Source organism: Caloenas nicobarica, chromosome 1 (assembly GCF_036013445.1).
Source record: "Caloenas nicobarica isolate bCalNic1 chromosome 1, bCalNic1.hap1, whole genome shotgun sequence".
Lineage (NCBI taxonomy): Eukaryota > Metazoa > Chordata > Aves > Columbiformes > Columbidae > Caloenas > Caloenas nicobarica.
Window position 1 is genome coordinate 214600787 of NC_088245.1, and position 18926 is coordinate 214619712.

General features: G+C 55.1%; 1 protein-coding gene across 1 annotated transcript; it reads right to left on the reverse strand.

Moving 5' to 3' along the window:
* Positions 1-2178: 2178 nt before the first annotated feature.
* Positions 2179-5187, reverse strand: TPBGL (trophoblast glycoprotein like). Its single transcript, XM_065658712.1, has one exon. The coding sequence runs from the start codon at positions 4917-4919 to the stop codon at positions 3846-3848; it is 1074 nt and encodes a 357-aa protein (XP_065514784.1). The 5' UTR covers positions 4920-5187; the 3' UTR covers positions 2179-3845.
* Between the last annotated feature and the right edge of the window lie 13739 nt (positions 5188-18926).

Here is an 18926-nt window from a genome sequence, read left to right on the forward strand (position 1 = left end):
GGGACCGTCCTGGGCTTGGACGTCCCCAAACTGCCCAGAGTTTTAAGTGAAACTGCTGAGGTTCGAAATCCATTTCTGTGGTTTTTCTGCGCAAACCCTTCCCTGCTATCAACAACTTGGCCCTGCTTTCTTTGTGCCTCGGTTTCCCCAATGCATGAGGGTAACAGCTTCCACTTGCTTTTCCTAAGGGAATAAATGAAAAGCAGAGGTTTTTTTCCTTTTTTTTCTCGCTCAGTAGGTTTGGGTTAATCCCTGCTAACGGAGGATGGGGATGAAGGAGCCTGGTGTGAAGCTGCTTGGGGAGAATGAATTGTTATTAATTCTGTGTATTTTTGGAAGAGGGACGCAGCTGTTCCTGACTTTCTTCCTTGCCCAAGTGCTGGGACATTGCATCTCCATGGTCAGTGGGGATGAGGATGATGCTCCAGCCCCGTTATTTCCACTGGATAAATCACGCGGCAATGGAAACGCCGGCATTTTTGGCCTCTTCTGCACTAAATGAAACCAGGCTCAGCGTGTCTCTTGTAGCTCTGAATGCCACGGAGCAATTTTCACCAAAAACGAGCAAAAATCCTTCTTGAAATGCTCTTGGGCTGCCCTGGTCCAGCGACACGGGCACTTAAACCCCACAAGGATGTGTGCGGGGAGAGGATGGACGCTGCCCCCACATCCACCTCCTCAGCTAAATCTTGGTCAGACCGGGCCAAGAAATGGCTGAGAACTTTGGGAAATAAGGGTTGAAAAGCAAATCTGAAAGACCACGCTGGATTGCAAAGCAGCGACAGCTTATAAGCATTTATACACAGCCCTTTTTGGGTTTTTCCCCTGGTTTTTGGTGATGAGCCACCGCAGAGGGCTCCGAGCATCCTTTGCTTGATTCATATCACAAAAGCTGTTTATATCCTGCAACTTGTTCGGCTTGAGGAGAAGCCAGAGTAACCTTTGTGGAGAGGGACCACACGGAAACACGACAGCGACCGCGTTGCTCTGAACACACAGCTGTCCTTGGGAACCCAAAAAGCACATTTTTGAGTCGCGGCTTGGTGACAAGTCTTGGTTTCACTAACCCCGAGGTTCCCAAACCCTGCTGGCTTGTCATGCGTGGGGTATGTGCTGTGCAGAATAATATTAACATTAACAAACCGCAAGAATTACGCTCCTGCAGCTGGTTTTCTACCCAAACACCCGCGTCCGACTGCTCGCACGTCACTTTTGCCGGGCTGGCGGGGCTTTGCCTCCCCGGAGGGGGTCAGTGCACCCAGCGAGGATGCGGAGCACGATGCTTCGAACTTCCCGGTGCTGAAAAGAGGAGCGTCCTCATCCCTGGGGACCAAAAGCCACCGCATCCCTCTCTTTGACCTCAGGAAAAGCTGGAGCAACCAGCTGCCCGCACCGGCCATGCCGTTCGGCAAAGGGTTTCGGGGCCGGGACATGTTTGGTCAATTTTTTATCTGCCCGGAGGCGATTTCCTTCCCGTTATCTATCACCAGGCACTGGCAGCCTCCTCCTCACTGCAAGATGTTAAATCTCAGCAGGACTTCCCAGCATCATCCCAAAAAATTGATGCTGCTCCGGTGGAATTGCAACCTGGGATAACCTGCGATGCTCAGCACCATCTGCTCCCGGCACAGGGTGTGAAATCCACCCCTCAGCCCTTTCTCTTGTTCTGGGGATGTGTTTTGGCTGCACCAGGGTGGAAAACAGAGGGAGGAGGTGGGAAAGCGGATGAGGGTGAGGGACAGGCTGAGATTTCTCCCCTATAAACCTGCCCCCTAACTTTTAGCATGGGATGGTGAGGTGGGACCGGAGCCCACAAGCTCCTGGGATAGCGAGAAAACCTCAGGGAAAGGTCCCCGAAATGCAACAAGTTTCTGCTGGAACAACTCGTCTCCAATGAGCTGAGCTCTGGGGGTCTCTGGGGCTTCCCTGGGAAGTGGGAACCAGCTCCCTGCTGAGCAGGACCAGCCCAGAGCACCCAGGAAAATCATTTTGACTCCCAGTGCCGTACCCCTACCTGAACACAGCTCAGACGAGCGGCTTCGTGCGCATCCCAGCCCCATTTCCCTACCGGCTTGGCCACCTCCACCCTGGACTTGCAAGGGGAGGAAAAGCAATGGGGGAAAATGCAAAAGGCGAAAAAAGGAAAGGGGGGAAAATGCAAAGGACCCTGCACCAGGTCACGTCCTTCCCGGTGACTCCAGGCATGCCGGGGATGGAAATATTAATGATAACTGTGCTTTCACCCAGCAAAGCTTTCTGCCCAGCGCAACGGCTGAGTACACACACACACACAGGCTCAGGGGACCGTAAATCCCACAAAACTCTTCTTTACAAACCCACCATGCCGGGTACCTGCTGCTCCCCACGTGAGGGACCCCAAAGCACCCGGCAAACACCGGCGCCGGCTGCGAGGATGCAGCCCCGTCCTCACCCGTATCAGCTTCCCAGTACGGAGAAAGGCAAACGCAGACGCATCAAAATGCAACACTTAATTTTTTAGCCTGGTACCGAAATTCAGCGTTTTAAGATGCCTCATTGCAAGATCTACAGTTTCATTTTGGGAAATGCTGCGAGTTGCAGCCCCGCGCTGCCTCTCCCTGCATCTGTAGATGCTCCGCACTCTGATATCTCACAAATTAGGTACCAAAACACACAGGAGATAAAATACACTTCAGAAACTTATTACCTGGACAATTTTCCCAAGTCTCTGCCCCGTTACCAGGACTGGCAGAGCCTGAGCTCTGCACAAGCCGTGCAAAACCTCTCTGCATCCCTGGCCACCAACCAGCCCAGGAAAAAAAGTTTCTAAGCACCAGCAAAATTACAGAGGAGCCCACAGCTGCCTTACCCAGCAACCAACCGCAGTAACATTGCCTCAGCCAGGGGGATATTCAGAAACCATTGCAAGCAGCTTTATAGAAAATAGACGATAAGAGTGGATGCAGCTTTCAATATATTTGCTCTAAGATATAGTAACAGGCACGGTTCTAAAGCAAACACGGGTGGATAAACTAGGTCGAGAGCTTTTGCTTTGCTCGTTTTAAATTACAAAGTGCCGAGACAGCCTAGTCTAGGATATATTTTAGAGGCAGAAAAGGGCTGGCCCCATGTGCCCTGGGGAACATGCATGCAGCCGGCGGAGGCGTTTCCTACACAGCTGCATCGTTTTGTGCCTGGAAAGAGCTGGAAATGTCATCAAACAAAACCAAATGGATTAAACGGGCTCGGAAAAGCACGTCGCTTCTCAGGGGGAGCGGCTGGCCGGTGTGTTTTACTCTGTGTTTGGAGCAAAAGGGAAAAAAAAAAAAAAAGAAATCACATTAAGTTTTGCATCTGTCAAATAGAAATCTAATAGGAAAGAGAGCTGTACATGGTCAAAGTCAAGTCCAGGCTCCAGGAACATCCAGGAGGACAGTTTCAGGTATTGCTCACTGCGTCCTGGGATGTGCCAAGCAGACACTCACAGCATCCCACAGCCACCGAAAAAACCACCACCACTGCTGGAGAGGAGACACGAGAAGCAGCTCATAATCCTCCCGGCAGCACCGGGGTGAGCGTTACGGCACCCGGGGGGGTGATCCGAATGCGCATCCCCGGCCCGTGAGCGCTGGGATGGGGAAAACGGATCCAGCCTGCGGGAATCAGCGCGACGGGGTTGATTCTGGCACGGTCTGGAGCCCCCCGGGGAGGGTGCACCCCATTCTGATGCACCCCAGCACCCATCCCTGAGGCTGATGTGTCCTCGGAAACTAATTTCGGTGGTGCCATGGCAAGGGGATGGGGATGTGGATGCCGGGAGCGGAGGCGTCGAGGGGTGGCATGGTGGGCGGACGCCGGGGATGCTGTCAGAGGCCGGGGGTGTCGATGGCGCTGGTACGGCGAGGGTCGGCGTCCTGCTCGTAGCGGTAGTGGTAACCCTCCATCTGGTCGCGGCAAGCCTCGCGAAGGTTGTGGAGCCAGCGCTTGATGCCGCGGCGGTTCAGGTAGAGCACCATGAGGAAGACGATGCCGATGAGGGCCAGCACGATGCCGAAGAAGACGTACGAGGCCGTTTCCAGCTGGCCGGGCTCGCCGTCCTCCTCGCCCGTGCACGCCAGCCCCTCGGGCCGCAGCCGCAGCAGGACGGCCCCGCGCAGCGGCGGGGGCGCGGTGCAGCGCAGGCTGCGGGCGTCGGGCACGCGGGCGGCGGCGGCGCGTAGCCAGGCGAGGAACGGGCGCAGGGCACAGTCACAACTCAACGGGTTGTTCCCCAACGTCAGCCGTAGCCCCCGCAACCCCGGCGCGTCCAGGATCCGCAGCTCGGGGGCCGCCAGCCGCTGCAGCGAGTTGTTGTGCAGGTCCAGCTCCTCCAGGCCGGCGGGCAGCAGGGCGGTCGGCAGCGCCCGCAGCGCGTTGCCCGCCAGCTCCAAGCGCCGCAAGCTGAGGTTGCGCAGGGCCAAGGCGAGCTGGTCCTCCAACGGGGCGGCCAGCAGCGCCTGGTTGAGCTGCAGCGTACGCAGCAGCGGCACGCCGGCGAAAGCACCGGCGGCCACCGATTGCAACGGGTTGTGGCTCAGGTCGAGGGTACGCAGGGCGGGCAAGCCTTGCAGAGCCATGTCCTCGACGCTTTGGATGTTATCGTGGTGCAAGCGGAGCAAGCGGAGGTCCGGCAGCGGGCGGGCGGCGAAGGCGGCGCGATGCAACACGCTCAGGTTGCTGCCGACGATGCTGAGGTTGTGCACGGTGAGCGGCAACTCTCCCGGGGGTTCCTCCAACCTCTCGTACCGACACTGCACCAGCTCCGGGGTGGCCACGCAGTAACAGGCGGACGGGCAGCTCCCGGGGGGGGCGCCGGGGGTCACGGCCAGAGGCAGCAAAGCGAACCCCAGCCAGGGCAACCAGCCCCCGCTGCCCGCTGCCCGCACCTGCCTGCGGGCCATGCTCGCTGCCCGGGCATGCAGGGCTGGGGGGGGGTGATGGAGAGGGGGGTGATGGAGGAGTCGGGGAGTGGGGGGGACGGACCTGCCTCCCTTCAGCCCCGCCCGGGGCTGAGCTGCCTCCGGCGCGGCGCCCGCACACGGCGGCTCTGCGGGGAGCGGCGGCCGCGCTGCTGCCCAAATCGGGCTGGGGGGAGAGACGGGGGAGGAGGAGAAGGAGGAGGAGGAAGAGGAGGAGGAGGAGGAGGAGAGGGAAGGGGGATGGGTTGGGGCTGCCTGGCGCTGCGGGCTGGGCGGAGGAGCGCGGCGGGCAAGCTGCCGTCGGGGGGGAGGCGCGGCTCCCTGGGCTCGGCTTGGCCGGGCTCGGCTTCTCACGGCTCGGCTTCGCTGGGCTCGGCTCGATTTGTCACGGCTCCGCTCGGCTCGGCGAGGCGCGGCTCGGCTCGGCTCGGCTCGACTGCGCTCGGCTCTGCTGGACTCGGCTTGGTTCGGCTTGTCACGGCTCGGCTGGGCTCGGCTTGCCTGGGCTCGTCTCCGTTCGGCTTGTCACGGCTCGGCTGGACTCGGCGCGTCTTGGCTGGGCTCGGCTCGGCTGGGCTCGGCTTGGCACGGCTCAGCTTGGCTCGGTTCAGCTCGACTCGGCACCGCTCACAAGCGCCGGTCCCCGCCGCTGCGGGGCGGGGGCTGCTGACGCGGTCCCTTCCATCCCAGGGAGGGGTTGGGGCATGTCGCGGTCCCCATCAAGCCCGGGGAAGCTTTAAGGGGTGTCCCCGTCCCCTTCCAGCCCGGGGAGGGGTTGGGGGCTGTCCCGGTCCCTTTTCAACACGGAGAGGATTTAGGAGCCGTCCTGGTCCACTTCCAACCCGGCGGGGGTTAGAGGATGTCCCAGTGCCCCTCCAGCCCTGGAGAAGATTTGGGGAGCGTCCCGGTCCTTTCCCACCACGGGGGGAGCGGGAGGCTGCTGCGGGCGCCCCTATCCCAGCCCTGGGGAGGGAATGGGGGCTGTCCCGGTCTCTTCCCAGCCCTGGGAGGATTTGGGGGTTGTCCTGGTCCCCTTCCAGCCCTGGTCCCCATTGCCCAACAAGCCGGACACCCTGCGGCATCCCTGAGGGATGTATCGCGGGGGGAGGCACGGGCAGGTTTTTCACCGCTGCCTCCAAGTGATCACTGCTTTGGCTTTTCGGAACTCGCTTGCATCGTCCCTCGTGGGTCCCCATCCCCTCGCCAGCTTCGCGGGGAGCCGTGAGGTGAGGTCCATCCACCAACACAATCCGTGCTCCTGGGAGAGGCGATGCCGAGGGATGGAGAGGTCATCGCTTTTATTAGACTGGCTTGGAAATAAATAACCCGAGCGGCGCCAGGCACGTGGCGCTGGCCCCTTGTGCGCTCCCGGCTTTATTTTCTCTTTATTGTATCCGCCAGGCTAATAAAAGTTATTACCTCTGCTGCAAAGCCTGCCTTGGTCTTGCCACCATCCTGGGGGGCTGCTGAGGGCTGGGGGGGGCACAGGCTGCTGTGACTCTGGGATCACAAACTCCTGGCCATGGGGGACAGTGTTAGGGTAGGCATGAGATTTTTGGATGCACAAGCAGGGGCTGGGTGCGCTGTGTTCAGTCAGCAGCAGGATTTGGGTGCTGGACCTTCTTTGGGTGCCTAAATACATCTACGAACCTGAGCTGGGGGTTGCATTGAATGAACTCCGTCCCGTGCACATTTTCTATTGGATCTTGATTTTTCGCCTCCTTCCCGCCCCTGTCTCTGATCCTGACCTTTTTCCCAAAGGATTTCCCCCCTCACACACACCTTGAGCTTCCCCCTCCCTGAAGCTCTCCTGAATTTTGCAGGGACTGACTGGCTAAATTTTGAATCCTGGTGTGATTATTTGGCTTGAGCTTGTGGGAGGTGCAGGGGGAAAAGAACAAACTTGGAAATATATCAAATAATTGGGTGCCGTTTAATATTTAAGCGCGGGGCAGCATCAACTCTTGCGCCGAAGGAGGAGGAGTGGGGAGAGCCGGTGGGTTGTGCACTGCAACACTCATGGACAGAGCCTCTTCTCCCCCAAAATAGCACTTTGGGGCCCATTTATCACATTTAATTGCTACATTTAATGAATCAATAGCACTTTCGAAAACAAGGCAGTCGGTGGGCCAGGTGGAGGTCCTGGCAACCTCTCATCTTCTGGGCTGCAAATATCCCAGCACCTTTCAGTCCTTCTCTGTGGCTCCTTGAAGAAGAAGCATCTGTTGTAAAAAAAAAAGAGGTTGAGGCAGGGTGTCTTCGCTCCCTCTCCAAAAGCCATAAAACACGTTCAGTGAGTGACATTAGAGGTTACGGGAGAGCAGAAGGCTGGCTGCGGCTGAGAGGGAGCCCAACCCTTTGACTTTGAAGGGTGGAGATGCTCCAAGGTTTGGAGAAGACGTGTGCTCTCGTGCTGTACTGCGGCAGGGTGGCTTTGGGGACGTGGGGACTCTCGCCTGGTGGCACCATGGTGCCTTCCTTGCCCGCTGCAAACACCCCGGACTTCCCCAGGGATGGCTGGTGTGGGGTCTGGGGGGGGTTGGTGACGTCCCAGAATGGGAGATGGATGCCACCACTATCTCAGCAAAGCTGTGAACTCTCAGGGATCTGCGGCTCTGCTCCTTGATTCGCCCTGGTTCAGCTCAAAACGATCTCGGGACCTCCATCCTTTCAGATGCAGGTGTGGAGGACACAGTTTTTTCCCAACTTTCTCCTCACAGCCACTGTTTTCTGGCCTCTCTCCAGTTCGGTCATCGCTCTCCTGAAGTGCAGAGCCCTAAACTGAGCCTCCGGACACCCCACAGAGCAGATGGACACCCCGGTCTTCCTCCATCCTCTAAAGGATGGGTCACTTCTGGATTTATGGTCTCATCTTCCCATCCATCCTCTTGATCCTGCCTGTTCATATTCTCTCTAGCAACATCCCTGTGTCATTGCTGGTTGGCTCTGGATCTGTTTTCCAGTCCTGACATCTCGACACAGACCACCATGTCGATGCTCTTCATTCCCATTTGTTAATGGTCGCACTGGATTGTGGAGCCCTTCAGACACAGGCTCCTCATCGAGCCCTTGTTGGACTTGGATCGGGTTTGGATCCTCCTACACCATCTCCCCCAAACCATAATTCTACCTTTGAAATCATGTCGAAGGTTTTTTGCTGTTAAAGGCGAGGAGATCCGCATCGCCCCAATGCCGCGAGTCCATCACCATGTCGCAGGATGAGATTCGGTTGGGTTGATGCGATTTGTTCCTACAAATCAGTACAGACCGTTACGCATCACCTCGTCATCTTCTGGAGGCTTCCAAAGATAATTGATTAATTGCGCCGTGTCTTCAGTAACTGGTGGAAGGCCACCTGCTCTGTGACAATGCTTCTCCTTCCCCCTCTTTGATGCTGGCCTGTGGTATTCTGCTTTTTCAGCCCAGGGATGTGCAAGCACATCTCTGGTTCAGAGCTGAAGCCCTTTGGTCTTTCCAGCTCCTCTCCCACTGGGTCCCACCCCGGGTTTTTTGTCACTAAAGCCACGACCCTTTGTCTCACGCGTCACACAGGTATGGTTAGAAGGGAAGATCTGAAGACATAATCATAGAATCATAAAATCATTTTGGTTGGAAAAGACCCTCAGGATCATCGAGTCCGACTGTTCCCCAGCCCTGGCACTGCCCCATGTCCTGAGAACCTCATGTCCGTCTGTCCAACCCCTCCAGGGATGGTGACTCCAGCACTGCCCTGGGCAGCCTGTTCCAATGCCCCACAGCCCTTCGGGGAAGAAATTGTTCCCCACATCCAACCTCAACCTCCCCTGGCGCAACTTGAGGCCGTTTCCTCTGGTCCTGGCACTTGTTCCTGGGGAGCAGAGCCCGACCCCCCTGGCTCCAAGCTCCTTTCAGGCAGTTCAGAGATCAAAAATCAGTGATTTAAAAATAATAGGTGGTTTAAAAAACAGAAAAAAATATTTTTCTGTCCTCTGCACTTTTCCCGGGCACGTTTTCAAGTCTTACTCCACAAATGTAAAGACCGAATTGCTTTTGTAGGGCGATGCTCTTGCACAACCTTGAGTCCCTTTTAGTATCGGTGGTGGAGAAGAGTTGATGCGCTGGTTGTGATATCGTGAGATGTGCTGGGATGAATGGGAAAGGAGCAGAGCGGAACTCGTCGCATACAGAGACACTCTGCCTCCTCTGCCCTCTTGGATGGGGCATTTCTTCTTCTTCTGGCCTGTTTTTTATTTTTATTTGTTCTTTTCCTGATGGTCCCTTTCAAGTGGTGGTTTTCTGCCCTAGCCATGTGCTTTGGGCAGAGTAATATATCCCTTTTGCTGCGAAGAAATCCTATAACCTGTAAATAGTAGCATTTGAAGCCAACAATTAACATTTGCTCAGCAAATGCCAGTGGCAGCCAAGTGCAGCATCCCTTTAAAATTCATGCCTGTGACACTGGAATTGCTCATTTCTTTGTGAGAGTATCCTTGGAAAAATGCTGGAAAATGAGGGATATTTTCTTCTGACATTTTCCATGTGAAGCTGTTGGAAACGACAGTTTTTCCTCTTAAAAATACCCTCCCACCTGTATTTGCAAGGGGTTTGGCACTGAAGTGACAGGTCCTGTTTCAGGTTTTGCTTTGTCCCAGATGGTTTCTTCTCCCTCCCTTGCGTGTACCCTCTTGGGATTGTAAAAAGGTTTTGTAAAAATTTGCTTTTAGTCCAACATGGGACAGTCCCCTGGATGCAGGAGAATGGGAGAATAAGTCCCGGATTTTGTGTCTTGCTCCAGGGGTGGCACAAAGACGTGATGGGCGGTGGGGCTGCAAGTCAGGCTGGGACTCCCTGGTCCCGTGGCCAAGCTGGTTCCCCATGACCTGGCAGAAACCACCTTCTCCTGTCGCGTTTGCTCAGCACGAGCAGATAAGAAGTGGAAAATAAAAGGCAGGCCAGGACGGGCAGACAAAACAAGGTGGGGACAGCACGTCCCTGCAGGCCGTATCTGGCCACGGTTATTGCTGATGTCATGAGTTCATCCCTGGGATCAGTGGTCACCAGCAGCGACACACCACCAGCTGGGTGCTTCACGCCACCCCCTCTTCTTAGAACCATAGAATCATGTCGGGTGTTGGAACGGGCTGCCCAGGGCAGTGCTGGAGTCACCATCCCTGGAGGGGTTGGACAGACGGACATGAGGTTCTCAGGACATGGGGCAGTGCCAGGGCTGGGGGAACGGTTGGACATGATGATCTTGAGGGTCTCTTCCAACCAAAATGATTCTGTGATTTTGGCTGGAACAGACCTTTAAGATCACTGACTCCAACCGTTAACCCAACACTGTCAAGTTCACCGTGTCCCTAAGAACCTATCTGTGCACGGTGCATTTCTTGCTCCGCAGCTCCTCTGTTCATATGTCCCAGCTGGCAGCACCCAGATCCCAAATGCCACTTGGTCAGAAGATGGTGAAGGCCACTTTGTAGCGCAGCCACCATCGATCCGACCGGGTCCCAGCCTTCTGCGCTTCTGCTAGTTGATTCATTGGTATCCAGAGAATCAGGTGGAATTGGACCTGCTGAGCTAACTGGTGCATATTTTAAGATGGTATCAAAGATTTTGCATTTAAACATTATGGACTTGCAAACGCAGCTGTGAGCGGGCAGGTCTGTTGGGGCTGGTCGTGGTCACCTGGAGCACTGTGTTCATCTCTGGGTCCTCAGCACAGGACACACATGGAGCTGCTGCAGAGGGGCCAGAGGAGCCCCAGAAATGACCCGAGGCTGGAACAGCTCTGCTGGGAGGACAGGCTGAGAGTTGGGGTGTTCAGCTGGAGAAGAGAAGCTCCGGGGAGACCTCAGTGCGTCCTTTCCGGACTTAAAAGGGGTCGAGAAGGAAGATGGGGACAGACTTTTGAGCAGGGCCTGTTGTGACAGGACAAGGGGTGATGGTTTTGAACTAAAGGAGGGAGATTCAGGCCAGACATGAGGTAGAAATTGTTTCTAATGAAGGGTGGTGAGAGCCTGTCCCAGGTTGGCCAGAGAGGTGGTGGCTGAACCATCCCTGGAGACATCCCAGGCCAGGCTGGACGGGGCTCTGAGCAACCTGAGCTGGTGCAGATGTCCCTGCTCATGGCAGGGGGGCACTGGGGGAGCTGGGAAGGGCCCTTCAACCCAAACCCTCCTGTGATTCTATGTGGTCACTGAGATATGTGTTGGGTTGCAGAGATGATTCCTGATGAACTGTGAAGGAAGATGCAGGGACAAGTGAAGGCACTGAATCAGGATCCCCCCTGGCATGGGACCTGGAGTCATCAGGGTGTTTTTTCACCCCAAATGAATGAAACCCTGCAGCACTGGACTGTGATGTCCAGTTTGCTTTGCTGTGTTGCAGTCCCTGGCTTGAGAACAAGGGTGCAGATTAATGCGTGTCAGGCAGCGGGTGCTTTAGGCTTGGCTTTGCTGTGTATCCAGGACCAAACAGATGCACAGAGCAAATGCTACACCAGCCCAGCAGGAAAAAAACCACTCATGGAGAAGCCACAAGACCCAGGTGGGGAGAGACAGACCCTCCATCTCATCAGAGCTCGGGTACAAAGGCAATGGGTCAGCAGAGCCCACGTTGTGTTAAACCGCTCTATTTATACCATGATATCCGAAGGAGAGAGGACCTTTCCCCCAAATGTCTGCAAAGCACCGTGTGTGCTAGTAATGTGCTATAAATACATTAGCAATAAATAATGAATAACCTGGATGGGCATTAAAGTGTAAACAGGAGGTGAAGGGCTTTCTCCCATTACCGGTCCCCTGAGACCCATGTGCAACCCTCTCTGCAGCTCTGGTTTGATGCAATTCCAACTACAGAGTCACAGCAATGACAATATCATAGATCAGTGGCTCCATAGTTAAGAAAAACAAGCCAAAAATAGTCCAGAGGGCACAGTCTTCCTCCCGATGGATTTGCTTGCATCAGCATTTTTGCCTGCGGTGCTCCTCTGCTGCATGGGCTGTCCCTTCCCAAGGAGTCGGAGTCCTCTCCATGGCTTTCTCCATCCCAGAAAAGCTTGGGAGCCCCCTAATCTGGGAGATTTTACCCCCCTTGGATGTAGGAGAAGTGGGGAGCTGAGCCAGCTGGAATTGGTTCCCAAAAGTCACTGCCCTGTGACTCAGGGTGGCCCCATCCCCAGCACGGTGGGGGACTCGTCCCCATCGAGATGGGGTTGAATGGGATCATTCCTGCAGCAGGGGCACAGACACCTACGCAAGGTGCAAAGAGAAGAGGAGGTTAAATGAGTTTACGGATGTGACATGGGGTCATTTGGGGAGGGGACACTTGTGCTATCGTGGTTACAGGATAATCATGGGCTGGGGCTGATCAGAGACATCCAGTCTGTGTTTGCATATCAGGGGGTCCCACGCTTCTTCAAAAGGCTCCTCACAACCCCAAATAAAAACAAAACCTCTTGCTACCAGCTGTAAATGATTCATCACGACAAGAAAGGCCTTGAGGTGCTGGAGCGAGTTGAGAGAAGGGAACGGAGCTGGTGAGGGGCTGGAGCACAAGTGTGATGGGAGCGGCTGAGGGAGCTGGGGGTTCAGCTGGAGAACAGGAGCTGAGGGGAGACCTTCTGATCTCTGACCTGCCTGAAAGGAGCTTGGAGCCAGGGGGGGTCGGGCTCTGCTCCCCAGGAACAAGCGCCAGGACCAGAGGAATCCCCATCACACTTGTGCTCCAGCCCCTTCACCAGCTCCGTTGTCCTTCTCTGAACTCTCTGGGCAGCCTGTTGGAAGGCTCTGTCACCCTCAGTTTCTCCTCATATTCAGATGGAACCTCCTGTGTTTCGGTCCGTGCCTGTTGGCCCTCATCCTATCCTTGGGCACCACTGAACAGAGTCTGCTCCATCCTCTGACACCCACCTTGGAGATATTTATAAACATTGATGGGATCCCTCTCAGCTTCTCTCCTCCAGCTCAACAGCCCCAGCTCTCTCGGTGTCTCCTCATCACAAAGATGCTCCAGACCCCTCAGCATCTCTGTGTCCCTCCCTGGACTCTCTCCAGTGATTCCTGGTCCTTCTCAAACTGGGGAGCCCAGCACTGGCCCCAGTTCTGCAGATGGGGCCTCCCCAGGGCAGAGCAGAGGGGGAGGAACAACCTCCTTGACCTGCTGGTCACTCTTCCTCACACAGCCCAGGTACCGTTGGCCTTTTGGCCACAAGGGCACATTGTCAGACTAGATGATCTCCAGAGGTCCCTTCCAACCCTAACCATTCTGTGAGTCTGCGAACTCGCTCCAATAATAGATTGGATTTCTGGGCTGCAGTGAAGAGCCACCTCCATTCATCACCGATTCCCCCTCTCCTGTTTAATTTCTGCCCGACGCTTTCTGGCTGCTGCAGGATGGGTAAGAAGGCAAAGGGCTCCAGTGTGATCTTCAGTTGTGTCACCTCTCTCCTCACTGCACAAACTCCTCCTGGAGCCCTTCAGACCCGTTTATCTTTTTTTTCTGTTGCTTCGGAGAACTGTTATTTCATGCTTTTCAGGGTGTCAAATCCATCTCCAGAGTTTAACAAGTGGGTTTGGAAACCACATTAATGATGTGGCTTGCTGGAGAGGATGAGTAGGATGGCGATGGAGCAAACATCCCAGCCTCCAGCCAACCCCACGCCACACCGGGCTGAGCTTTATACCCAGGCGATGGCTGACACGAAGCTGCTTGTGGCATCCTGAATTATCAACTCAAGTGGAAACCAAGGCAGCGATGCAATTAGAGAACAAGCAGCTGATGGTCCACCGAGCACTCCCTCCGTGGCTCCAGCATGTGCTTCGCCTGGATATTTTTCATCATCCAGCCAGTTGAGCTCATGCTACTACACCAAGAAAATAAAAAGCTATAAATTTTCCTCAGCTTGGGACTTGGGGCAGTGAGGCGGGGGAGAGGAGGGCACAATTACTCATATTGGAGCTGACAATTAATAATGGAGACATGACAAATTACACACTCACCCATGATAGTGTGTGGTACCTTGAGAATATTTAATTAAAGATCAGCACTGTGGCTCCTGGACACCCTGAGCATGGAGATGTGAAATCCGGGTTTTGATTCAGGCCAGACTTGAGGAAAAATGTTTTACGCTGAGGGTGGTGAGAGCCTGGCCCAGGTTGGCCAGAGAGGTGGTGGCTGAACCATCCCTGGAGACATCCCAGGCCAGGCTGGACGGGGCTCTGAGCAACCTGAGCTGGTGCAGATGTCCCTGCTCATGGCAGGGGGGGCACTGGGGGAGCTGGGAAGGTCCTTCAACCCAAACCCTTCTGTGATTCTATGATGTCTGACAGCAGAGCTGAACTCAAAGCTCCTCCTTTGGGCATGGTGAGAGCAGGACACAGGCACAAGGATCCTTGGGGACAGGGCTGTCACCTGGGGACATTGCTGTGGGGACACTCAGTTGGAGCAACCTACTGCAATCCAACCTCAACCTCCCCTGGCGCAACTTGAGGCCGTTTCCTCTGGTCCTGGCGCTTGTTCCTGGGGAGCAGAGCCCGACCCCCCCTGGCTCCAAGCTCCTTTCAGGCAGGTCAGAGATCAGAAGGTCTCCCCTCAGCTCCTGTTCTCCAGCTGAACCCCCAGCTCCCTCAGCCGCTCCCATCACACTTGTGCTCCAGCCCCTTCTCCAGCTCCATTGCCCTTCTTGGAACTCAAACACTTCCCTGTCTGCCCCCTGTTGCATCCCACAGCACGGACGGGAATGTCAGTCCTACCTGGATCTGCTCCGAGGGGGATCAGGTCTAGTGATGCTTAGGGGAGGTCCATGGAGAAGGTTCTAGGGGCTTCTCCCATCCAGCAAGCTGGTAGCCAGCCCCAAAATTCAGTGCAATGAGCTGGGGAGGTCTCTGCCCCCTGCCACCTCAGGGTATTTCTGCCTTCCAGCTGCTGAAACACTGTGGTAGGACCTGGGTTTGCATTATTCAGAAGTGGTCTCCTGAGTCTAAATGGAAAAAGAAAGGCAGCGTAATAGTACTCAGCTGCCATGACTATGCCAGGACTTGCTCTTAGAGAAGGTGGCCAGGGGTGACCTTCACCAGTGACAGTCCTGCTCTGGAGGGGGACCGGGCAAATGGGGCCTCCTTGGAGACCTCTGCAAAGAAAAGCATGAGACCAAAGTGTCCTGTAGTCCCCAGAGACCCTAGAACGATATCATGGAATCACAGGGTGGCTGGGGTTGCAGGGACCTCTGAAGATCCCCCAGCCCAACCCACCTGCTCACGCAGGGTCACCAGAGCAGATCACACAGGATCCCAGGCGGGTTTGAATGTCTCCAGGGAAGGAGATTCCACAGCCGCTCTGGGCAGCCTGATCCAGGCTCTGGCACCTCCCAGCAAAGAAGTTTCTCCTCATGTTCACATGGACCCTCCTGTGTTCCAGTCTGTGCCCGTTGCCCCTCACCCCGGCATTGGGCACCACTGAACAGAGTCTGCTCCATCCTCTGACACCCACCCTGAGATATTGATCCCATTGATCAGATCCCTCTCAGCTTCTCTTCTCCAGCTCAACAGCCCCAGTCTCTCTTCATGAGAAAGATGCTCCAGACCCCTCAGCCTCTTTGTGTCTCAGACTTTGTTCCTCATCTCCCATGGGTAACAGGATTTTCATGGCATTTGGGGCTACCTTTGATCGGGGAGGGATGATGGGTATGTAGCATCCAGTGGCTCACCGGTGGTGAACCTGGGCTCAGCTCTTGAGCTTTGTGGTGAATTCTTCCTAAGCGAGATGTGATGATGATTTCTGAGTAAGGAGTGACAACAGAGATCACTGCAACGTTTATGAAATCCTGCCTGCAGAGGGGATGCTCGGGGGGAAAAGCAGAGGCCAGTGATCAGCAGTATTATAAATATCTTGCCGTGGGGACCTTCCACCTTCCCTCCTGTGGCACGGTCATAAATAGTTTGCTTTGGGAAGCACCGGTGCATTAGTGGGAGCTATAAAACTTCAAGGGCTTTGGCTTGGCACTGCTGACTGAAACTCCAGCAAAAACCCGGGGAGAAAAATGAATCCCATTTTCTTTTATGAACCACAGTCATCTGCCAGCTTAAAATGCATTTTAAGATACTCACAATGTAAAGCCCGGCAAGGAAAGAGCTGCTCCTGAGTTTAACCCAGGGGATACATTGTTCGAGTGAAAGTCGTGCAAAACGTGTCCCAACAGAGTAGTCATAGAATCATAGAATGTCCTGAGCTGGAAGGGTCCCACAAGGATCATCGAGTCCAGCTCCTGTCCCTGCACAGGACACCCCACAGGTCACCCCGTGTGTCTGAGGACGTTGTCCAGTCTCTTCTTGAACACTGTCAGGTTGGGGCCGGGACACCTCCCTGGGGAGCCTGTTCCAGTGTCCAGCACCTCTGGGTGAAGAACCTTTTCCTCATGTCCAGCTGACCCTCCCTGGCACATCTTCCTGCCATTCCCTCGGGTCCTGTCGCTGGTTGCCAGAGAGAAGATCAGTCCATGAAGCCACCCCAGGTGTTGTCCCGTGTTGCAAGGTGGCACAAGAAGGGACCTGCCAGTGATGCCGTGTCCTTGGACACTCTGTCCTTGGCTGCATTGTGAGGAAAAGGAGGGTTCAGAAAGGCAACGGGGTGGTTTTGTGGATGCTATTGGGAAGCCCCTCCCCGAGGGGTAACTTGGGAGAAAGGTCCGACGTGCAAGCGGAAAGAGATGTCGGACCTGCACGGTTGTGGGCAGGAGCCAGCCCCGCAATGCCAACTCTTTCAGGGGGAGAAATGCTGCCCCAGAGGGTGGCTGGGGACTGGGTCAGACACCAAGTGGTTGCAGCACAGCTCTGGGTGGGTGTGGGATGGACAAGCTGCCCTAACACCCAACATGGAAAGGTCTCACGGCGTCATGCCTAGAGTAGGCCACACCAGCCAGAGGTCTGCAAGCTCGGAGTGGTGGGGCTGAGGCTGTGCACTGTCCACACTTGGAGAACTTTCCTACCTCTTCCCATCCATGGCGGTGTCTCCAAGCCTCCTCCAAGTCTTTCCCTGACCTCCCTGCACCATCAGGGCCTGTTGTGATAGGACAAGGGGTGATCGTTTTAAACTAAAGGGGGGAGATTCAGGCCGGACATGAGGAAGAAATTGTTGGCCCTGAGGGTGGTGAGAGCCTGGCCCAGGTTGGCCAGAGAGGTGGTGGCTGAACCATCCCTGGAGACATCCCAGGCCAGGCTGGACGGGGCTCTGAGCAACCTGAGCTGGTGCAGATGTCCCTGCTCATGGCAGGGGGGGCACTGGGGGAGCTGGGAAGGTCCCTTCAACCCAAACTATTCTATGATTCTATGATTTTCTGTATTTGTCCTTCAGACCAAATTGCACCAAGACACAGCATTTATGAGGTCTTAAGGAAAGCGCTGTGGCATCTGGCAGGCTGGAGAGCCCTGACCGATCTGCTGGGCCCTTGATAGCTACCACCCTTGTCCATGTATACTAAAAACCGGTGGGGTAGGAGGTGTTGTTGGACAGAGGGCTCCCAGCCAGGTGGGGAAGGTGTTTTCAGGGAGGAATCACTGTGGAGAGCAGCGGTGTGACTCAGCAGAGCCATCAACCAGATATTTCCCGCAGAAGCATCTCTAGCACCATGAATCAAAGTCGTGAACGACTCACAAGGCAACCGTTCTCCAAAGCTTCCCGAGCCTGGGCTGGGGCAGAGCCCTGTTTTTTCTCCCTCTGCTGCTCCTAATGCCTTGGACCCAAGCAGGGTGGGCTTTTCTCTGCCATTGGAGAGACCTGTGCCACCACGAGCAGGTCAACAGAGGTGGTGGCTGAGCAAAATGCTGCAGCCAGAACATTTTGCAGGAGAAAATGCAGACAAAGGAGGTGATAACATCTGGTAAATGATCCTCCTGTTATTGCTGTTTTATTGTTGTTTAATGGTTGGCTTATAAAACCCCAAAGAGCTACATCAAGGTTGCGATGAAGCCTTCTGAGAATCAAAGCACGGGCTGTTCCGAAACTGCTGCGTGGGAGGAGGAGCATGGAGAGCCCCCATCTTTTGACTTCTCAAAGACATTTTCTGAGTCACCTCCCTGGGGGACCCCTCTGCTCCTGATGTGGAAGCTGGGGGAGACGTTATCTCTGCAGGGTCCCTACACCAGGGAGGGCAGATACCTCTCAGCAGCCCCCAAATAGCTTTTATGCTGGGCTTAGAATAGAGGTTTGTTTTGATTTTTGTTTTGTTTTGTTTACTTTTTTTTAACCTGCTACATGGAGAAGATTTTAGGGGTGAGCAAGCCCGATGTGATCACTCCAGAGTTATTATTAACTTCAGAGCTGTGAGAATCATTCGACTCCGGTGATGCACCAAGGGCGTGGGAGCAGCTGGCCTGGGAGGAGAGCCAGCTCTGGTTGCCAGTATCTGTCCTCACCTGGACGTTGGTGCACATGGGGAATGGGAGCAGGGAAGGCCTGTGCTGACCTTTGGGGACACGTGGCTGTCCCTGGTGGCTTGTTCTGGGCAGGGGGAATTATTTAGGCTTTGGCAGCCCTGCTCCTCTCCCAGCCATGATCAGCTCTCCAAGCTGAAATGTGCTCCTTGGTATCTTCTCCTTGAGATGCTGTAAGGAGGGATGTGTGAAACAGCTATTTCTGCAAGAGAAATCTGTCCATCCCTCTTTGTCCAGGGTTCTCCAATCCATCTACCCTCTAAGGATCTTTCTCCAGGTACCATCAAGATGTAGGGTCCTGCTCAAAGCAACCATCTCCATTGTCTCTGTCGAGGAAGCATCTCCATTCTCTCCAGCACTGATCCATGTTGGTCCTTGACGTCTCTCCAGAGCAACCCACCCACACCTTGCCATGGTCACCACTAGCCCCAAGACGAGAAGGAGCAATTAATCTAGACATGAGGAAGAAACTGTTGGCCCTGAGGGTGGTGAGAGCCTGTCCCAGGTTGGCCAGAGAGGTGGCAGATGAACCATCTCTGGAGACATCCCAGGCCAGGCTGGACGGGGCTCTGAGCAACCT